The sequence below is a fragment of the Podarcis melisellensis genome (genome assembly GCF_964234715.1).
Source record: "Podarcis melisellensis genome assembly, chromosome: 1".
Taxonomy (NCBI): domain Eukaryota; kingdom Metazoa; phylum Chordata; class Lepidosauria; order Squamata; family Lacertidae; genus Podarcis; species Podarcis melisellensis.
This window is the reverse complement of record NC_138528.1, coordinates 64,509,512-64,530,815: the sequence shown is the minus strand read 5'-3', so window position 1 is coordinate 64,530,815 and position 21,304 is coordinate 64,509,512. Positions and strand designations below refer to the sequence as shown.

At 39.6% G+C, this 21,304-nt stretch overlaps 1 protein-coding gene across 5 annotated transcripts in view; it reads right to left on the bottom strand.

The window, feature by feature from the left end:
- Positions 1-21,304, bottom strand: part of HIPK3 (homeodomain interacting protein kinase 3) — a 62,770-nt gene that overhangs the window by 18,056 nt on the left and 23,410 nt on the right. For all 5 annotated transcript variants that reach the window (XM_081906710.1, XM_081906714.1, XM_081906712.1 and 2 more), the window contains exons 2-5: positions 19,335-20,436; positions 1,702-1,825; positions 911-1,030; positions 100-186 (exon numbers count right to left, since the gene is read on the bottom strand). In XM_081906710.1, coding sequence (XP_081762836.1) covers positions 100-186; positions 911-1,030; positions 1,702-1,825; positions 19,335-20,434 — 1,431 coding nt within the window. In that variant the 5' untranslated portion in view covers positions 20,435-20,436. The remainder of the gene's footprint in view (positions 1-99; positions 187-910; positions 1,031-1,701; positions 1,826-19,334; positions 20,437-21,304) is intronic.

Here is a 21,304-nt window from a genome sequence, read left to right as displayed (position 1 = left end):
TTCCCACAAGTGAAATTAGAGGTAGCTAGTCACAAATGGTAGCTAATACATTAAAAAACACACAAACTGTATACATTAAATGCATCTGAATGTACTCACATGCACTATTTCATCCAAACTGTTGAAAATGTACTTTCGGGCCTCTTTGGATTTCATCCCTGTCTCTCGTTCATGTTCTTCCAGTGTCTTCAGAAATTTAAGAAATGGATGGTTTAATTATTAATATACCAGGGGGAGGGGAATCATTCTATGGCACAAAGAAATAGCAACCTACAGCAGGCATCACTGTGTTTTCTGTTTATTGATGTAAAAATATGGCCTTTTAAAAAAATGGAAATGTGCTATGTCTAAGAGAGGTGTGCAGGGCAAGTCATTTTAATCAGCTATGCCATTTACCTTAGTTCCTAGAGTTGATCCAAATGTTCTCCAGTCAGTATGAATGAAGAAGCCAAAACATTTTCCAGTTCCCCTTCCCCTTGGCAACTTTACATTTTCCTGACAATCTGCAACCCTTAATACCACTTTGTTTGCAAGATAACCCTTCTGCAGAGCAATAGTGACATGACCATACAGCCAATCAGTTTTTGCTATGTGATGACATCAGAGGACAAGTGAGGGAGGCTGATGAAATAAGGATCCTAAAGCTGCAGTTGTGAAGAGAGCCAATCGAGTTCTATCTTTGCCTGAAGCACAACTGGCAGGAAGGCAGTGTGCCAACACAGAAAGATGTGCTTCCTAGGCCCCTCCCACAAAACTGCTTCTTCCAATCAGCCACCAATACAGACCAACCATGTGTTCACAAAATATACCCCCTATTCTGCTTCAGCTGTATTCCTCCTTGAAGGCACATGTATAGCCAAAAACACAGACGGCAGGAACTCCTGTCTACGCTTTCAAGAATTTTTAGTACCTTTAATCTCCAACTAGAATATGGTGCATCTGTTTCTTTACAGAAAAACCGTGTGGTCTTCGTTCCAACGTTCAACAACTGCTCTGGAGGTGAGCCTTGTGTCTGTGAAATGTAGCGAATCTGAAAAGTTAAAAGAAGTGTGAGTTTTACAAACACATTGCTGTACGGTTGCGTCTTGAGTGGTGGTTACTTCCAGGGATGGTGCATACATGCAAAAATGTTTATACCTGAGCTGCCCCCTTGGGACCACCCTTACCTTCCAAGTAAGCTTTTACACTCTCTGCCTCCTTACTAGGCTCTGGGATGCTCTTGTGTGGGCTCTTGCAAGATCTCACAGGGCCATTTGAGTTCTTGCAAGAACATCCCAGAGCCCAGTAAGAAATTCTGAGAACTTAAAAGCTCTTTCCACACTGGGAAAATCGAGTGAAAAAGAAGCTTTTAAGCTCTTTGCCTTGCATGCAATTAATTTTGCAGGATTTCAACCAGCCAGCTTTCAACCACACAAGGTTGAAATTGCGCACAAGGTGCAATCATACTGTATACAGTTATGATTTTGAATGCCCGTACCACCATTATCCTGCTTAATGCCAATTATCCAATACTGCAGTACTTCAAGAGCTTGACTCAAAGGGAGTTATTTTGAACCATTTTCTTGGTGTTTTAAAATATTGGTGCACAATTATTTCGTATGTTCAAAATCATAAGACAAAATCAATGAACTCTAAACCCCATCTGACTAAACTGCAGACTTAAACAGATAAAAGTATCTCAGATCATCAAGTTTCTACTACCTGGTCATATTCGAGGGCTCCTGGATACAGTGGCCATCCAAGGAACAGCTCAGCAATCACACAGCCCAGTGACCACATGTCTATGGCTTCACAAAACGGCAAACCCAATATGATTTCTGGTGCTCTGCAAATAAAACAGGGATGGTTAATGGACATTCTACATAAAAACAATAACCTGGATAAAAACTGGAATTTGGAAAACATTATTTAAATAATTGTAAAAGTCAAATAACTGTAAGGTAAACTGTTCTTATTAAATCCCCCATCTTCCCATGCAGACCATACTAGTTATGTGCCATGGAATCTACAAATTATATGTTATTCTGCTTCATCATACTTTACCAGTTGCGGCTTTCAGTGTCTAGGCTATTTTTACTGCAAACACAAAAAAGTTGACACTTACTCTGCAGTAAATTCACACAGTGCTTTATTTTTCACCTGAATGTGTGTGAGAACTTGCATTGTGCTTTACTTTGAACATAGCAGTATCTATGGAGACATGTTCTTCAAGTGTGTGCTAGCATTAAAGTTTAGTAAAAGAAATTAACTGAAAACCAAAGTAAAAGGATACTAAAGCATATTCAACAATGCATCATGGGCACAAGGTTAGGCCATAAATATTTCTTTATTTAAATTTACAGTCCACCCATTCCCAACAATTACTTAATTTATTATTTATACATCAATTAAATTTATTATTTAGCCTTTGTTCCCAACATTTGCATGAATCCAGATGTTTTGTTGAATGTGAAGTGTAGCACTTTTTCATTGACTATAAAATGTGTGTGCCCCATGGTTAGGCTGATGAACTAGGACAGAAAGAAACCACACTTGCTAAATAAACCATGGCTTACATAAGAACAGCTGTGCTGGATCAGACAAAGCTCATCTAATGCAAGACAGACAACTCTTCATTTACGCATTTGGTGAGCTGGAGGGACAGTGTGGTTTGCCCAGCTGAGATGATAAAGGTGGCTCCCCATTCTATGCTATTTCACAGGGGGGTTCCAAACGTAACCTCCACGTAAATAGGGAGTCATCTGTATTCTGGTGGGCAACAAGATGTCTATGAGAAACCTGCAAGCAGGGCCTGAGTGCTATAGCCTTCTCCATACATGGTGTGCCCAACAACTAGTATTCAGAGGCAGATCAGCTCTACGCAGCCATCATGGCTAGTAGCTCTTGATAACTCTGATTCGCCATGGATATGTCTAGTTCCCTTTTACATCTTGTGTTAATGAATTTCAGAGTTTAAATATGTGCTGTGTGAAGAGGCACTTGCTATTTTCTTTTCTGAATCTCCTAACAGTCATCTTCATTGGATACCCCCAGGTTTTAATATTATAGTAGAGACCTATCCACCTATCCAAACCTCTTGGTGAGATCCTCCAGGCTCTTCATTATTTTCACTGCCCTTTTCTGAACCTTTCTGAACTCTCTGAAAACCATCTTTGAGATGCGGCAACCAGAACCATACACAGTATTCAAGTGCAGTTCCATATCACAGTGTTATATGATGACATTACGGTATTAACAATATTATTTTCAATCCCTTTCCTAATGATTCATTGTGTGCACACCAGGTCAGTGTGTTACAGTGGAACCAATTCATTCTGAACATCCATAATGGCTACATACAAAGCCCAGAAAGACTGTGGATTTAATTTTTCCTCATATACCGTATTGGCCCGAATATAAGCCACACCTGTAAATAAGTCGCACCTTTAAAATTCAAGGGGGAAGAAGAAGAAAAGACAATACCCGAATATAAGTCGCTCCTTTAAAATTCCGCAGGCACTCGCACCCGTTCCGTTTTACGTATGTCTGTTTCAGCAGTGATATTGTAAAAGCCAAGTTTTGTAAGGTTGCGAATTTAAGCTGCACTTTAACTTTTCACAGTCGGAATTTGGAAAAAAAAGTGTGGCTTATCTGCAGGCCAATATGGTAACAATGGTTGAGCCCAGGGAGTTTCCTCCCTAATAACTGACTCCATAACACCCACATGGGTTGGAGCAGGGGAGATTCCACATGTGCCATGAAATATTTGGATCCAAACATGTGCCTATTTTGTAACACAGAATATTCATCCATTCCCCATCTGATTGTATTTTTTGGTAAATCAATTCAAGACTTTAAAATTGCAGAATATAAATCCAACTGAAAAATTAGTATAGGAAGGAAAACTGCCTCATGTGATCAGAAAAGTGAAATTAATGAAAGCTATAAAAAGTGCAGCATTGTTTCCATGAATCTACAAATTCTGAATGTCAACCCTTTGTTGGATAATACAAACAGAAAGAAACAAGTTCAAAGAAACAAGTGAATTCTCATTAATATGTAGCCAAGAACTTATTGCTAATAATGGAATAAGTAAAAACTGCATTTTCAATGTGGTCTGGCTGACATTTCAGTTGGGTGCCATAAAAATAAAAATGATCCTTCGAGCAGCTTAAAGTCAGGAAGACTACCAAAGACAGCTGTTAATTCAGAGAACTTCAAAGTCACATGCCTTCCAGAAAAGTATAATGCACTACAGTCTCTATATATTTAAAACCTGTTTCATTTCCTAAAATGGCATGACAATCATGCTGAAGAAGATTCCCATCAAAAGCCAAAAATGGTAGCAGCAAAATCTCTTTATTGTGGTATTTTTACATGTTGAATTTAAATAGCTCAAATATTTCTGAAGTGATGGAATGACTATTTTTAGCAGACACTTCAGCAAGGCACTACTTTAGAAAGTGGGTGTTTTAGTTCTGAGGACCACATTAGTAGTATCTCATGTCATGATTGCAGAAGCTGTTACAGGTTTTTATACTCAGTAACTCAGGAGAAACTTAAAAGACTGATCAACCAGACAGTAAATCAGATTTCAAATTAATAACAAATTCTGGGCAAATTCTTTCCAACATTTTGCTTTTAGTAAATCAAGAAAGCAGAACACCATGCCTAGCTGCAACTGAGATACTAATATTTGTAAGACAACTATGCCACATTACAGAGCTAATACAACAACAATTTGCTCTGGAAAGTGCATAACGTGATTTATAAATGTTTTGACACTCACAATACTGTTACAATAATTTGGCCCTGAATGTTCACAATGCATGATGACTTAATCTAATCAGATCGATATTAAGGTATAAATATCGATAGTACCTCTTATGTACAATATTTTAATTGTACCAATTACATGATATTTTAATTGTGTACACTGTACGTCTCTAAAGAGACAACTGGTGAAACAAAGTTTAGTCGTTATGACTGAACAAAACTAAGCCTAAAAACTGAATTATGCTAGGTGGAGCCTAAACAAACCTTTGGCACAAGTTTAATTAGAGTTTATTTATTTTTTCATATGCAGAGCGAAACAAAAGTTAAAAGATACTCATTGAGAGCACTATTTTTATTTTTTTCAAAAAAGGGATAAATGAAACAGCAGGGTGCATTCCCATCCCCCCCCCAATACTGGTTTGTTTTTGTGTTTGGGGTGCAAGAAGTATACTCAGGGTAGGTAAATCGCTATTCTATTTTTGATCAGAGAGATACTCAAAGAGCTTTTGAAGCACAACACAATGGAATGGTGATCTTCCCTCCTCCTCCTCCCTTGCCACAAGCTCAACAGCAGGGCTGAAACTTGTCCTCTGAATGTTGCCCTGCATGGCACTTGGAACCTCTCAAGACAACCATGGGGATGATACCCTGTTCCTTTCCCAGCTCTGTGCTTCTGAGGCAAAACCAACATGCAGTGCAAGTGCAGAAATCATTCCAACATCACCTACTCAATAAGGAGGAGAGCTGGATCTTAGGTTTGGCACGCCGTGTTGCTGAAGCTCTTACAGCAGCTTAAAATATACAGCACAACTGGAGGAATGATCACTCACCACCAGCTCCAGCTCTCTTGTTTGGGAGGCGGTTTGTGGCCCTTCTGTGTTTCACTGTACCTTTGAGGTATGGTTAGTGCCTCAGATAAGCCATCTAAAAGCAGGTGAGCTTGGAGAAAAGAGAAGTGCAGCACAAGCTCAGGGACACAACCCTGCCCTTTACAGTGGGTTCTGGCAACACAAACTGTTGGCTGGCTATTAAGGTAAGCCAACGTCTGTGGGTCCATGTTTGCTTCTACCGCCAGTGAGTAAGTAATGTTAAGGCATCCTCCGTACTTTGCCAACAAGCTAATAATTCATTTTCACGGCAGATTTAATGCAGAATGCAAACGTCCACTAGTATGTACTAGAATATACAGTGGTACCTTTAGGTAACGTAACTTTGGGTAACGTAACTTTGGGTTGCGAATGTGGCAAATCCAGAAGTGTATACTTCCGGGTTTCGCCATGCACACACGCTCAGAAGTGCTCTATCGCGCAGTGCGCGTGCAGAAAAGCGGGGCCTCTGGATACGGACTTTTCGGGGTAAGTACGGACCCCCAGGATGAATTATGTTTGTATCTGGAGGGTCCACTGTACTCTGCTCCCATCCATTTAACACAATGAAATGCTATCATTAAAGGAATCTATGCCATAAAAACATGATAATTTGTTAATCATAATGTAAATCAAAACACATCTCTCGTTTCAGTCATTTGTTTTGCTCACAGGTGTCACAAATTAACAGCTACATTGAATGGTATATATTTAAAGGGCAGAACCACAGGTGGATGGGCAAATTAGCTGTAGGGCCCTTCCCCATGACTGCAGCTGCTACTTACATAAACATATCCCATTTCCAGAGACAAATGAGACTCTTCAGTCAATCACTGCTGATATATTAACCACTATGGAAGAATCTAAATTAATGCAGAGACTGCTCAGAAGCAGAAACTGCTCTGAGTGAGCTAACATTCACACCGGTCATCCTACCAACTTTCATGTGGATGCCTAGGTCCTGGTAGCTCACAGCACCCTCCTTTATATGCTATGCAGCAGCAGTTAAAGAAGTCCAAAACACTGGAATTAAGGACCCAGCTTTTCCAGAATAAAGCACATCAAATTTATGTGAGGTGGTTAAAAAATAATGCAAAAAACATAGCTCAGAAAAAGTACTAATAAAAGAATACTGTTGGAAAATAGGAAGGGGGAGAATGCAAGTTAGAATGAAAAATATATCTAGCTATCCTAGTCTAGTGGCAAGGCAATGACACCATACCACAGGAATAAAACAGCACAGACATGTGCTCAAGCAAGAAAAAAATGGTGGCCAAGTTAGCTAATCAGATACTGGGCTGTCAGTAAATTTCCAGAACTGAGAGAGAAATGTGCTCTCTCACCACGAAGGCATTTCCTTCAATTACCTGGGCTGCCATAGTGGCTTTGGAGCCCAGTTCATACCAGATAACACAGGTGCACTCAATCCGTGATCTCACCACAAAGTAACATCTTGGATTACCAGAGGCCTGCAGGAACCAACCTTTTGTTAAAGGATTAATACATGTGTGCAGAATGTCACTGTCTCCTCAGTAAATAAACAAAAAGCTTTTCTCTGCACATCTATAGAGTGGGGAAGACCTTACATGTAAGAGGCCTCTAGTATGTTTCTCATTCAGACAAGATTGATTCCATGTCTCTTATTTAGCAAGTAAGCATACCACATGACATGTTGTTCAATTCCTGTACTCATTACACCTACACATCCACTGCCAAAAAACTAATCAAACAGAAAAAACATTTCAAGTGTAAGGAGCATGCAGTTTTCCTCCCCACAACAATCATTTTGACTTTTATTATCCAAAACACTAAGTTAGAAGAACAAAGTTTTCCAACCAATAGACAAAAAATGATTGTTTCATTTGAGCTGGAGCACATCAGAACCTATTTGCAATGGATGGCTTAGTCCTGAAAATGTGAAGTAATCATCTCTGCTCATGTGCAGAGTAGCTTACACTAGACTACTCACAATCAGCCTCTTATGTCTGAGATTAAGGACAGCATCTTCCAGTGAAAAAGGAGGTAGAAAAGAATAAGAATTACAGCCATAGTTCCTCACTTGAAACTTTATAAATTACCTATTATACCAACACAAATTGAAATCACAATTGTAGATGTTATATAAGGGATTATTATATCTGAATGGAATGTAATGGAAATTATTAAAAATTTTGAATGCAGAAGAAATGTAGAAGAATGAACTCATCAACTCTAGCATGTGAGGGGTCCAGTTTAGTTAAATTGTATAATTTGACATTTGAATAATTGGCATTGATAATGGTATTAACTGGATAAAATTGGTATTGTTATAATGAAGCTGTTACTGGAATGATATTGGAAAAGCAATAAAATATATATATTTAAAAGAAAGAAAGGAAAAGGATTTGGAGTCAGTGTGATACTGAGACAGGCATACAGCTCATATTTTTCATTTCAAATATTCACTGACACTCCCCCCCCCCCAAAAAAGGTAGCAAGAAATACTAGCAACAGCGTTGTTCCTCCCAATCCAATTCAAAAAATTATATGCAGCATGATTAAGCAAACATATATTAATTATAGAAAGAAACTCACACTGTGTCAACTGTAAATTGCTTACCTGCTCTCTCTCTCTCTCTATAGCAAAGTCACAAAACAAATACTAAACGAAACAAAAGCGAAGTAAGTAACGCTCGCTGTTGCTTCTCTAGTTACCAGAACAGGCTAAAAGCTATGAAATATGCCCTTCATGGAAACAGCTCTGAGCATGCTCAGAACAGATGTATGATTCTAATAGGCTACCATATGGTACAGGACCGTTCTTAAGGGGTTTCAAGCAGTCCGCCCTAACCTGATATGAGTGTCTGCTGGATAGCCCTGGTAACAACAGAAGGTGCCTGACCAGCAGAATCTGAAAAGACAGCAGTTCTCCTAATGTTCAAATGTCTGTTACATGTTTTTTCTCTGCCTAATGACAGTATTGCCACAGCTATACTTTGGGGTTAAGATTCAGTGAGTGGTGCAGAAAACTGAATGACCTGAAAACAGGACATTGACAGAAATACTTCCACAAGCCTCTATAAGTTCAGAGAAGTATAAAATGCGTGTGAGACAGGACAGAGTGTGTGGCTTTGAGATTTGGGGAAGAGGAGGATTTTAAAAATTGTTTCACACCTTCAACTGTGGGCCAGGAGTCCTAGTGGAAGATCCCCCACCGGTTACAATATCTGACCCATTGTTTTATGAAGACAAATTAGTTCAATTTATTGGAAGCTCCAATAAGCATCCCATTTTTTACAAAATTGTACTAATGCAATTTATTAATCAATGGTCAATTTGATCTATAAAAGAATAACTGAATACATTTAAAGATGATTTTCATAATTTTAATGCTTTATATTTTTGTAAACTTGGGGGGCAGTTGTTTGTTTGTTTGTTTGTTTGTTTACAATCAATAAGTGTATAAATTTTGGTAAATCCAGAAATACGGTTTTTTCATTACCCAAAAATGCATATAATATTTGCATATAGATACATTAAAATGATGTTTGCATTTCTGGTAGCAATTTTTAGAAACCAATGATTTTGCTCACATGACTACTGTATTTTCCTAGGAAAGGCTCTCCACTTAGCTGGATTAGCACACAATTGATAGCTGGATTCCACTGCTATGAGATACTGTCAAGTCATCATTTCGAGAACAACCCTATCAAGCTGTTTTCGCTATTCAGTATGCATGACTATCATGAAATTGCTCTGCAAATGCAGTTTAAAACCTGGTGCAACGAATATTCAAGAGACACATGACTGTCTGGCTAATTAAATGAAATCCAACTGTTCATCAACAGTTTTAAAAGGCATAATACAGAGCAACAGGGTTCAAAGGCACAAACCAGCAAACATTAAGCATGCTTGAGCCTCAACAAAATCAATGGCACTTTACATCCCACTGGTTTAATGTAAAGAGGAGTGCTGTGAAATCAGCCCATCTCAATTTGAAATGAGCTGTGCTGCATTTGAGAAAACCGAACACTTCTTTTGAGAGCTTGAAAGAACATCCAGCCACGGGTAGTTTCCCCACCGCCATCCATCATCTTGTCTGCTAATGGTGTAGTGCATGGGTAGGCAAACTAAGGCCCGGGGGCCGGATCTGGCCCAATCACCTTCTAAATCTGGCCCGCGGACAGTCCAGGAATCAGCATGTTTTTACATGAGTAGAATTTGTCCTTTTATCTAAAATGCATCTCTGGGTTATTTGTGGGGCATATGAATTCGTTCATTTCCCCCCTGAAAATATAGTCTGGCCCCCACAAAGTCTGAGGGACAGTGGACCAGCCCCCTGCTGAAAAAGTTTGCTGACCCCTGGTGTAGTGGTTAAGAGTGCTAGACTGTGACTTGCCAGGCCAGGATTAAAAACTTCACAAAGCCATAAAGGTCACTTGGTGATCTTTGGCCAATCACTGTCTCTCAGTCTAGCCTACCTTGCAGGGTTGTTGTGAAGACAAAATGGGTAAGAGAACAGTGTATGCCCCCTTGAGCTCCTTGGAGGGAAGTTGAGCTATAGAGGCAATAAACAGATAATAAAATAAAACATATCCCAGTTCCCACACTAACCAAGCTGGGCAGGAAGAGAACACAAGCACTGGCTAAAGTTGAACACTCTTCCTAAGTTCCCAATGCTCTGTATGCTTCTGAGCATACCTGGAATGTCTAATGTTGATGAAAACAACAATATTCAAATAAAGTCAGCCTTACATCTTGAAAGCTGACAGTTGTAAAGTGGTTTACAGTCTCAGAACAGGAAGGCTTTCACATGTACATCTTCCACTCTCATCCCATGTGTGAAGCCTGCTCATGTCCTGGCAATTTTGGCAGGGACGAAAGAGCAAACCCACCCCACCTTGCACCAAATTTGACAGCAAAACAGAAATTTCTGGGGCAGTTTCTTCTGCCACACAGGTCTTCCCACAGACATCTGGCTTCATTACTTGGCCAGCAACCACTTTTGCCTGCTAAATAAGAGCTTTTGTTCCCAAACAAGCACAAGACAACACCCCGCTTCTGATACAAATGTGTATTCCTGAGACTGTCAAGCAGTCACTGAAGACATAAAGCTGAAATATACAAGCTATTTACTGTGAAGCAGTCCCCTATGCTCAAATGAAAAGCTCTAAATTAAGTGGATGATGTACTACATGCCAAGCTCCTAACTCTCATGGCTGCCATGCTGGATGTTGACATATAGTGTCTGCAAAGCCAAAGCAACAAATAAATAAATCTCCAGAGTTCTCTAAAGACAGGGATTCTTTGTCCTTTCTAGCTATTCTGTTTCTTCCACGTATCCTCTTCCCATACTCTGCATTGACGCATATTTCTCACCCCTACAGTGAAGCTTTCTCCCAAACCCTCAAATTCTGCAAGTATTCTGCAAGCTACAAAATTGTAATTAATTTACTTAAGTAATGTAAGGCTATAAATACAAAGAACCTGGCAACACATTGTTTCAAATTTAGCAAAAAAAAAAAAAAGAGAATAAAAGCATGAATTTGGCCATGTGATTTGAACTTTCTTTACTACCTGTTTCAGCTTCCCCATGCTTCAGCTGCCAATGCTTACCCTTCACCTATAATGGAATTACAATAGCAATTCCGTGCCTAAAATGCATTTGAGAGTCTTAATTGTTGCCAGCTAGTCTCCGTTTAATTCTCTAAATTGATTTTCTCTAGCTGTGTAGCATTCCTAAAAAGATCCGAATACATCCTTTGTCTTTTCAGTACAGCACATTAGCTCCCAATTACAACTGTTAGTTATGAATGTGTCTAATTATTTTCTCTTTGAGGATATCATTAAACTCACTAACAAAGGAACCAAACTGAATCCTATCCTATCCCCTACCCATCAAACACATACAGACACACAATGGAAAGCTTATGGACCTATGACATCACCTTAGAATGTCTTCTTGTGACAGTCAAGCATACGAAAATCAAACAACTGGCCTGTCCCCTCACCTGCCACAACACCATCTGCCATGTGGGAAGGATTCCAGGAGGAAGAGGGGGAGGCAGGCAGACAGACAGACAGAAAAAACGTCAGGAGCTTGCTCCTTCTCCAGTTGAGCTGCCTAAATTTTGTTACAAAACTTTTGGCATCCTTCATTGAATTTTTATAATATTGTGAGCTGCTTTGAAAACTTCAGTCAAAAATACAAGCCTACTAAAACAAATAATTATTCACCTGCCTGCCAGTAGGCTATATTTTTACAAACTATTCTGCTTCCTTACCTATAGAAGGAAACATCATAATATTACTACAGCAGTGGCAGACTCAGTACAGTGGTACCTCGGGTTAAGTACTTAATTCGTTCCGGAGATCCGTTCTTAACCTGAAACTGTTCTTAACCTTAAGCACCACTTTAGCTAATGGGGCCTCCTGCTGCCGCCGTGCCGCTGGAGCCCGATTTCTGTTCTCATCCTGAAGCAATGTTCTTAATGCGAGGTACTATTTCTGGGTTAGTGGAGTCTGTAACCTGAAGCGTATGTAACCTGAAGCGTATATAACCCGAGGTACCACTGTACTGAACAAGGTAAAGGCATGCAACAAGTGAAAATGTATGTCCAGATATATTTATTTTAAAATCTACACCTTCCTTCCTTCCTTCCTTCCTTTCTTTCTTTCTTTCTTTCTTTCTTTCTTTCTTTCTTTCTTTCTTTCTATTTCTAAAAGAGATCACACTGCCTGGCCAAATATTGGTTGGCTGTTAATAGAATTACAACACAAACAACAAATCTGAGATAAGAGAGTGATGCAAGCAAATTATTTTACTCTGTTACTGTCTTTTCCCAAAAGTTGGAAGCCTTTCAGCCACAAATTTCATAGAGGCCAGCCCTGGGGCACATTGTACAATGTCATGGCCGCTGTGTTTCTGGACCAACCTATTCAGTAATTTAAAAACCAAATGTAGGCAAATTGGGGCTTGCAATCTTACATCAGAACAAATTAGTTCCTGCAATCCAACATGGTCATACAGAGGCAGGAGGTCCCTACAGACTACATGTCCCTGAATGTAGGGAAGTTGCATTAGGGCCAGATATAATCAACCCAATACACCAGGGACCCTGGTAAGAGTGTACCAACAGAGTGGGCTGTACGCATGCCGCAGTGTCAATATCAAAACCATGGTAAGGCAAACAATCTTCTCTTTGCCAACAAACATTTTTGACAGACAGATTTTGACCCAAAAAACTTACACACATATAATTTGACTTGCTGAAACACATGACAGTATGCAATCATACTTAAATACTACTGCCTTCCTAAGCATGTTATTCTCTCAAAGTGAAGGTTTGCCACCCAAAAATGAGCATTAAAACGGAACTTTGAAAAGTCGCTCCTCCCACCAAGGCTCTTGTAAATTAGCAATTCCTAACTTGTATTGTTGGCCATTAAAAACAGCCTTGATGAACCAGCCCACCTATCCAGTGTCCCATTTCCAACATGGACCAAGTAGACATGGGAACAATGGAATTTGCCTTATGCAGATCATTGGCCCATTTGGCTCAGAACTGTCAACGCAGACTGGTAGCAACTCTCCAGAATTCCAGATTGGGTACATTCCCAGCCCTACCTGGAGATGCTAGGGATTGAACCTTGGATTTCTGCATGCAACATGGATGCTCTAATATGAGCTCCCAAAACAAAAGTGGCACAAAAACCAGTCAGTGGAAATCTCCAGACAACTAAATTAAAAACCCAAACCCAACATGTTTCAAGCTACACACAGGCCCTCCTTCACGGGAACATGTATATCTGAAAGGTATATTGGGCTCTACACTGAAATAGTTTATGACAGTCTTTGCTGAGCTATCATGGAGGTCTATCCTCCACCAAAATCTACCTAATACTCTTTTAAAGCCAAATAAAGTGGTGACCATCATACCTTGCAGCAGTGAATTGTGTCTTAACACTAATTAAGGTCAGTATTAAGTGAGGTTCCTAATCCATGGTTTAGAGTTGGTTTGTTCATTCACAATTTTGGGTTTGGACAACATGGGAAGTAATGGCCAGCTAAAAGCAAAGGTATCTAAACTCCTCCTCTGTGTCATGCTGGAGGAAAAGGTGGAAAAAAAGGGAGTACAAGTACAGGTGGGAGGCTAGGCTCATTTTTGTGACACTAAACCAGGGTTTAAGTCCATATTGCCTTCAAATGCATTCAGTGATTAGTTTTAACATTAATACACATCATTTAAAAAAATTGAAATGACTGAATTTTACAACCACATTCAAAACTGCTAATGCTGGTTTGCTAAATATTATCTTACTAAGGCTACAATACTATACAAACTTATCTGAGTTTAAGTCCTATTGACCACTGAGGGGCTTAATTCTGAAGAAACTGTATAAGACTGCACCATCAAAGTTTAAGTAGCATCTACAGTATATGGTATTTATTTTAGTAATAAGAAAGTGATGATGAGTTCCCAACACGTGACAGAACCCACATCCTTACTCCAGGCTTAATTTTACTCAAGAGCCTTTTGTTTTTTGAAAGATTTACAATCTACCAGACCATTCTTGCCTAGTGTCTCTGTGTTTGTTGACATTAAAATATATGTTGGCTGGCAGGTCTAAGTTTGTGGATCCTGCAAAATCTTGTTTTTCAAGCAGGAACAGTTATCATCAAACTGTCAAAAGAGGAGACTGGTTTTAACAATGTTACACGTTTCAGTCTTAAAATTCAAAAGTTTTACATTTCAGTCCTTACAATTCAGCTCCAGTGATGCATTATCGTACATTTTGACTTGTCAATAAAATGACAAATGGATAGCCAATGGACTAGTAATCAGTTTTAGCAATAAGTAAATAAAAGTCACCATAACTGGGGTAGTGGTTGGTTGAAAGGGCAGGGTAGCCTACGATGGGCCAGAGGGAAGGGGAAAAATGACTTCTCCCTATCCACACAAATTTCTAGATGTTGAGATATCTTCTTGAGTTCCCAGTTACTCGTGACTAAGGAGAGGGTAAATCCCTGAATATTCACTACTGAATCATTATGGAACAGATTACTCTTGTCAAGCACAGTATTAGACTCCAGAAGAGAAACGACTTGAGGAAACCAAGACAACATGCCTCACTTGCTTATCATACAAGTAGCTGAAATGAACAGTATTTGAAGTACATAGCATAGGGTTTGGCTTGTGCATAGCAAGATTACTCAAGAGAAAATATTGTCCTTATGCTAAGAAACCAGCGTCAAGTCTTGCTGGCTGTTCTTTTCCAGGGAATGCCTTACTAACACACACACACACACACACACACACACACACACACACACACACACACCACACACATATATCACACACAATCTAGTCAGCTTGTGGCACTGTAGAACCCAACAGCCTCCCTAGAACAGATTTTGTTTTTTGCATAACCAACAAGAAATAGTTGAGCTCTCCAGTGAAGTAAAGTTAACAGCTACACAGAGAGAGAAAAGAATACCAGATGCTAATGTGGCTTGATGTAACCATATCTGAATCCCACTTGAAAGATTGCTTGGGTCAGCAGGAGATAACTCCAGACAGAGTGACTCAATGCAGAAAAAGGACATGAATGTATCAGCAAATCAACTTTTAAAAAGCATGTAATATTTGGTAGATACCCACCTGAGTGCTCTGAAAGGATCAAAACCTACTCTAACATGAGGCAGGACAAACATACAAGAACACAATATACCACAAGCGAAAAAGTATGGGGACGCCCTAGGAGGTTTATAGTTCTAAAGGGGAAAATTAAAAAGGTGTCAGCTCAAATTGTCCGCTTGAGAAAGCACAAATGCTAAACAGTAAAGTAACTGCCAAGCAGCAGCATGCTTGGTAATTACAATTCACAGTTTGTTTACATCGACACCAGCCAGCTGAACAGTAGAACCAATCCACATAATTTGGGCTTCAACTAAAAAAGAAAAAAACAAACCAAGCACACACAAACGCCACCCCAAAATTTCCTGTATGCTGAATCTGTCTGCTGAAATTCAGCCCCTTATCTTAAAAAGCTGCCTTTAATTCATGTAGTAGCCCCTGCCTCTTCCCTAACAGTAACTAGGCTTAAAAGCATAGCAGCTGACTTAGAGCATGCTGACCTTGAGCAAATGAACGCACTTAGCAGCATGTACTTCTGGCTTATTTCACTGCACCAGCGAAACAGCCTCACCATCTATAGTAGTCAACAGTTTCTGGCCACCACCCCCTGCCTATTTTAAGATATCCCCCACAACATTTCAGTGATGCACAGTTCAAAGTGATAGAATAACATCTGAGGCCACATTCCAGCTCAAGTTGTTTACAGAGGAATCTTGTTCTGGTTCTCATGCGCTGCTTCTTTCATCAATGAGTAGAATATGAGTAGAATATGGTCAGAACTATGTATTTCCACTTACACAACACGAATATACATAATTTCACAATATCCCTTGAACAACAGCTAAATCAAGGGTTGTGGGAAATGTTCACTTATAAAAAGATAGCTAAATCATATCAGCATGTGACAAGATGGAAAAATATGAAAGGCAGCAGCTTTTGCTCACAAATACTATATATAGCATACCACATGTAGAAATATTTTTGGTTTCGGAACTAAAAATGTAGCTAGAAATGTAAAAACACCTGCTTATCTGCTTTAACAATGTCTGCTGAGCTTTATCATGAAATATTATCAGAATGCTTAACCTAAGCACACTGAATTTCTCCCCTTGGGAAACTGTCTTAAGACCCAACTTTAATACAAAGGGCAGAAATGATATTCATTTATCAGTCCTCCAAGTACAGTTTTGACCATAAAACAATTTATTTTTAAAATTATCAACTAACCTTGGCTGTGTCATCTTTAATCTAATCCTAGTCGCCAACCAAGTACAGTGGTACCTCGGTTTAAGAACTTAATTTGTTCTGGAGGTTCATTCTTAACCTGAAACTGTTCTTAACCTGAAGTACCACTTTAACGAATGGGGACTCCTGCTGGTGCCACACCACCGCCACACAATTTCTGTTCTCATCCTGAAGCAAAGTTATTAACCCAAGGTACTATTTCTGGGTTAGCGGAGTCTAACCTGAAGTTTCTGTAACCTGAAGCGCCTGTAACCCGAGGTACCACTGTACATAAATAGTTTGTATATAAATATTTGTACAAAACAAAATACGATGCTCTCTCCTGATAACACTAGTGGTTCAAAACATCTGAAGCTGGATCCTGAACATCTCATTCTAGTACTCAGGAATTTGAAATAATTTTTACAGCTTTAAAAAAACAGAAAACTAAATTAGCATGGTTTCAAGTTTAAAAAAAACCAAACAGAACTCCTGCAGATAACATGTATTGCCAGGTAAGACACATATGGTCCTGAAAATACCCATATTTCCAGAGGTGTACCCTTGTCAGAATGTTGCGCTTGTGGAATCTAAAAGACCAACAGCATTATTATGGCATAAGCCTTCAGGGATTGCAGACCACTTCATCAGATGTACGTCAATAACAGCCCGGCTCCACTAGGCCCCTTGCTAGCTATAGATTTCATATGTACCTGCTTCACGAAGCTGATAGCAAGACTGAAGAGAGATAACTAAAATATTTTCTGTCAGCATTATATAGATATCCAAGTTCATGAACTTCCTCAATTTTCAAGTACCCCACTTTACATTCAGAGATATCTAATCATCCTTCGTATAGCACTTTTGAGCAATTGAAATGTTTTATTCCATATTGTTATACAGCAGTTACTGTTTTTATTTAAAATATGTATCCACTGCCTTTCATTTGAAGTGAAAAAGCAGTATAGAATAAATACGTTAAAATTACAATAGAAAAAAACCACACTAGTCAACAGGCCAGAGCAGAAATAAAACAGATGAATTCAACCATTTGATACTAACAGAAATGGAAAAAAAGTTAATGAGATTTAGCAATCACTGAAACGCCAGTGTTGCCATTTGCCTTAGTGCAGAGTGGGGGGTGATTCTATAAAGATTGTGCTATGGCTGAAAAAATCTCTCCATAGTCAACTCCAGGTACATCAGGTCTGCTGATGAGGAATCTAATAGAGAGTTCATATTATAATGTCTGTTGTATATTATACAACATGTCTGTTGTACATTAATACCTTGTGTATTAATGAAAAGTGAAATGAAAAATGAAAAATTCATATTCTTCCTGTCTCTTTTCAATTTTCAATTTTCCCCTCTCAAGAGGACCTCAATACATAGACATCCTAATACTCCAAATATCCTAATACTCCAAAGCAGACCTGCTTTGTTTCAGAAGTGGAGCTGAAGCAGGTGCATTTCCACCAGCCATTTCAACAGTTGCTATCAAAAATAGTCAATCACTAATATCTGTAAAAATATTTCCACACCTTTCTATTTTTAGCAACTCTGCCAGCTTTAGCCAGCATGTAGACTTTATCCCACAGAATTTAAATTCATTAATACCTTTAAGATTAGATCCAGACTCGTCCTTCTGTGAACAAAAGAGCACCTGCAGTTTGCAGAATGGCTCAGGATCCTGTTCTGTTTCAGGCCCCAGTACTAGCTCCCTCAACAGTTCCAGCGGGCACTGCCCCCACAATCCTATTTGGGGAAGGTACAGTGATCGAGGAATCGGCAAAACTTCTCCCTCCTTCCACCCATGGAAGTAACCAGTTAAACAAAGTTTTGCTTCCAACAAATCTGGATCCAACCCATAGTAATTAAGGCAGTATTTTTAAAAACCCAAGGTTAGCCCATTGATTTCCAGGCATAGGCAAACTCGGCCCTCTAGATGTTTTGGGACTACAACTCCCATCATCCTGTTAGCTAGGGATGATGGGAGCTGAAGTCCCAAAACATCTGGAGAGCCGAGTCTGCCCATGCCTGGTCTACACTGAGTTGTGACTAACATTTGACACTTGTTGGCATCCATCTGTCTCGAGAGACAATGGAGTGCGCATCTGTGGGTTAAGTCAAACCGCTGCATTAGCAGCACCAAAGTGACCTCCCTGGGCAATGTGTATGACGGTCCTGGACTGCCTAGATGACAAGACCCCAGCAGTCTTGCTGATGTGGTCCAAAGGAATGTAGGGCAAAACGTTTGGCATCGGTTTGGCTGCAGGAGTTGCTGGAAGGAGGCATAAAAGGCACGACTGGATATCACCCATAATATTTGCATAATAGTTACTACACAAAATAAAAAGTACTCTCAAATTTCAAGAGGTAACATGTACGTTTGCTGAATTCATATCCCTTCAACCAAAGATTTAGCTATAAGGTATTTAGCTATAAGGTATAAGGTATATGATAAAATCAGGTTTATATCAACTTTTCTCTCTCTCCCAGGCCATCTTGCGCACACAAAGGACATATTCTGAATTGTGGTTTACAAAGCAGAATTCAAAAATGACATAACCTCTTCTAGACTATTACCTCATAATCTACTTTAAAAGTCAGATATTCCAGTTTTACACATGACACTTAAACTGAAGTTATGCTTATGAGGACTTCTGTGCAGAACCAAAACAAAAATATTTACACTCTGTTTAATGGGGTAAATATTCTAGGGAGCTATGAAAAATATAATTCAATTCAAGAATTATCCAAGTCAAAATGCTTAGCATGCAATTTAGTAAATTGCAGACACTGGAGCAAAGTCAAATCTTCAAAAATACCAATCAGAGGGCAGAAAAACGATTAAATACAGAAAGCTACATACCTGTAGTACCGAGACTGCAAATATGTTGAGCAGACAGTCTTTGATACATGGCTAGCAGATCCGAAGTCTATTACCTTAACTCTGTACGGCTGCCGGGCAGGATCCACCAACATAATGTTTTCTGGTTTGAGGTCAGCGTGTATTAAACCAAGACTTTTTAGTTTTTTCAGTGCAGTGGCCACCTGTTGCAGAATAGGCCGTATTACTTTTAGCTGAAGAGGACTAAATTTATTTTGTTTCAGAAAGTCATACAAATTCTGTTCCAACATCTCAAAAACTAAGCAAGTGTGGTTTCGATGCTGAAAGCACTCATACGCTCTCACGAAGTTAAACTCATCAGCATTCTCAGTACTCAGTCTTGCTAATATGCTCACTTCTATTTGTCCTTGGCGTGCATAAGATGGGTGATTCTTTAGAATTTTGATTGCCACTATTTCATTTGTCCCTCTTTTCCAGCACTTTACTACTTGTCCAAAAGTCCCTCGCCCAAGGAAATCAAGAACCTCGTAAGTATTTTTCACAGAGCATAACACCTCGTGATGCACTAGCTGATAATCTCCATCTCCATTGGTACCACTTGGTTTTGAAGTTGCAGTAGCTGTCACAACCGTCACTGGGTTTCCCAAGTTTGTTTGCAACATTGCAGGCAATATAGGCAGTTCATCAACAATCTGCATTGCGCCACTCTGATTCTCCAACTCTTCACTCTTACGCTTCAGTCCACATCGCTGGGGGCGGTCCAAGACGTTTAACCCACTTTCCTGTATCTCAGTCCAAGGTGCTTCCACTTGAGGTTGCTGTGCTTGCACTGCTAATATCTCTGTAGCACCTGCAATATTTTTTAAAGCAACAGCACTGGTCTGCAACAAAAAGGTCTCTCTTTGAGGTCTGTCAAATAGGTTTCTAGCCTGCAAGAAAGTACCAACACTGCTGGGAGGCTGAGCAATTCCAAAAAAAATATCATTCACATAGATCCGTGGGTAGATTCGTTCATGGTACACACAACTACTTGGCTCCACTTTTAGTTTCTTCACACTACAAAAGGCACTTGACTGAGTTTGATAAACATATGGTGGATAGACCAAGACTTGTGAGGCCATACCTGAAAGAGGAGGGAAAAAGGGAAAGAGTCAGTAAACTTTGGCAGTTGTTTCCTAATAATTTAATTATAAATCCATGAAAATGTTAAAACTTTTATGTGCTTGTTTGGAGTTTGCTCATACTACACACACAAAAATTGCAAGTCCTTCTGTGCACTTGGATTTAAATACAGTGGTGCCTCGCAAGACGAAATTAATCCGTTCCGTGAGGCTCTTCGTATAGCGGTTTTTTCGTCTTGCGAAGCAAGCCCATTGACAGCTTAGCGGATTAGCGCTACAGCTGTCAAGTGGCTTCCAGCGATCAGCTGTTAAGCGGCTTATCAGCGGAACAGCTGATAAGCGGCTTAGCGGCTTAAGAAAAGGGCGAAAAAAGCGGAAAAAACCCGCGGGGGGATGCAAGATTTTTTTCGTCTTGCGAAGCAACCCCATAGGGGAATTCGTTTTACGAAGCGCCTCCAAAACGGAAAACCCTTTCGTCTAGCGGGTTTTTCGTCTTGCGAGGCGTTCGTCTTGCGGGGCACCACTGTACTTGAGTTGCTACATCAACAGTACATCACTGCCAGACACTATCCGTTTGCACTATTGCTATACAGTACTGTATGTTGTTTTAGAGTCATCTTAAGCACTAAAACAGTGCAACCATTGCGACTCCAAGGAAATGCAGTCTTCATTATACACTCATCCACATTAGAATCTTGAACTGAATTCTTAAAGCAGGAGGGGATTTGGAGTCTAAAATGTTCGCTTGCTTATAAACTACTATTCTCAAACTAGAAGCTTAACATAGCACAGTTTAAAGCCTGCTAAGTCTGTTCAGAAGTGCAACACTACATTCAAATTATCATAATTCTGATTTTTCACTAAAGAACC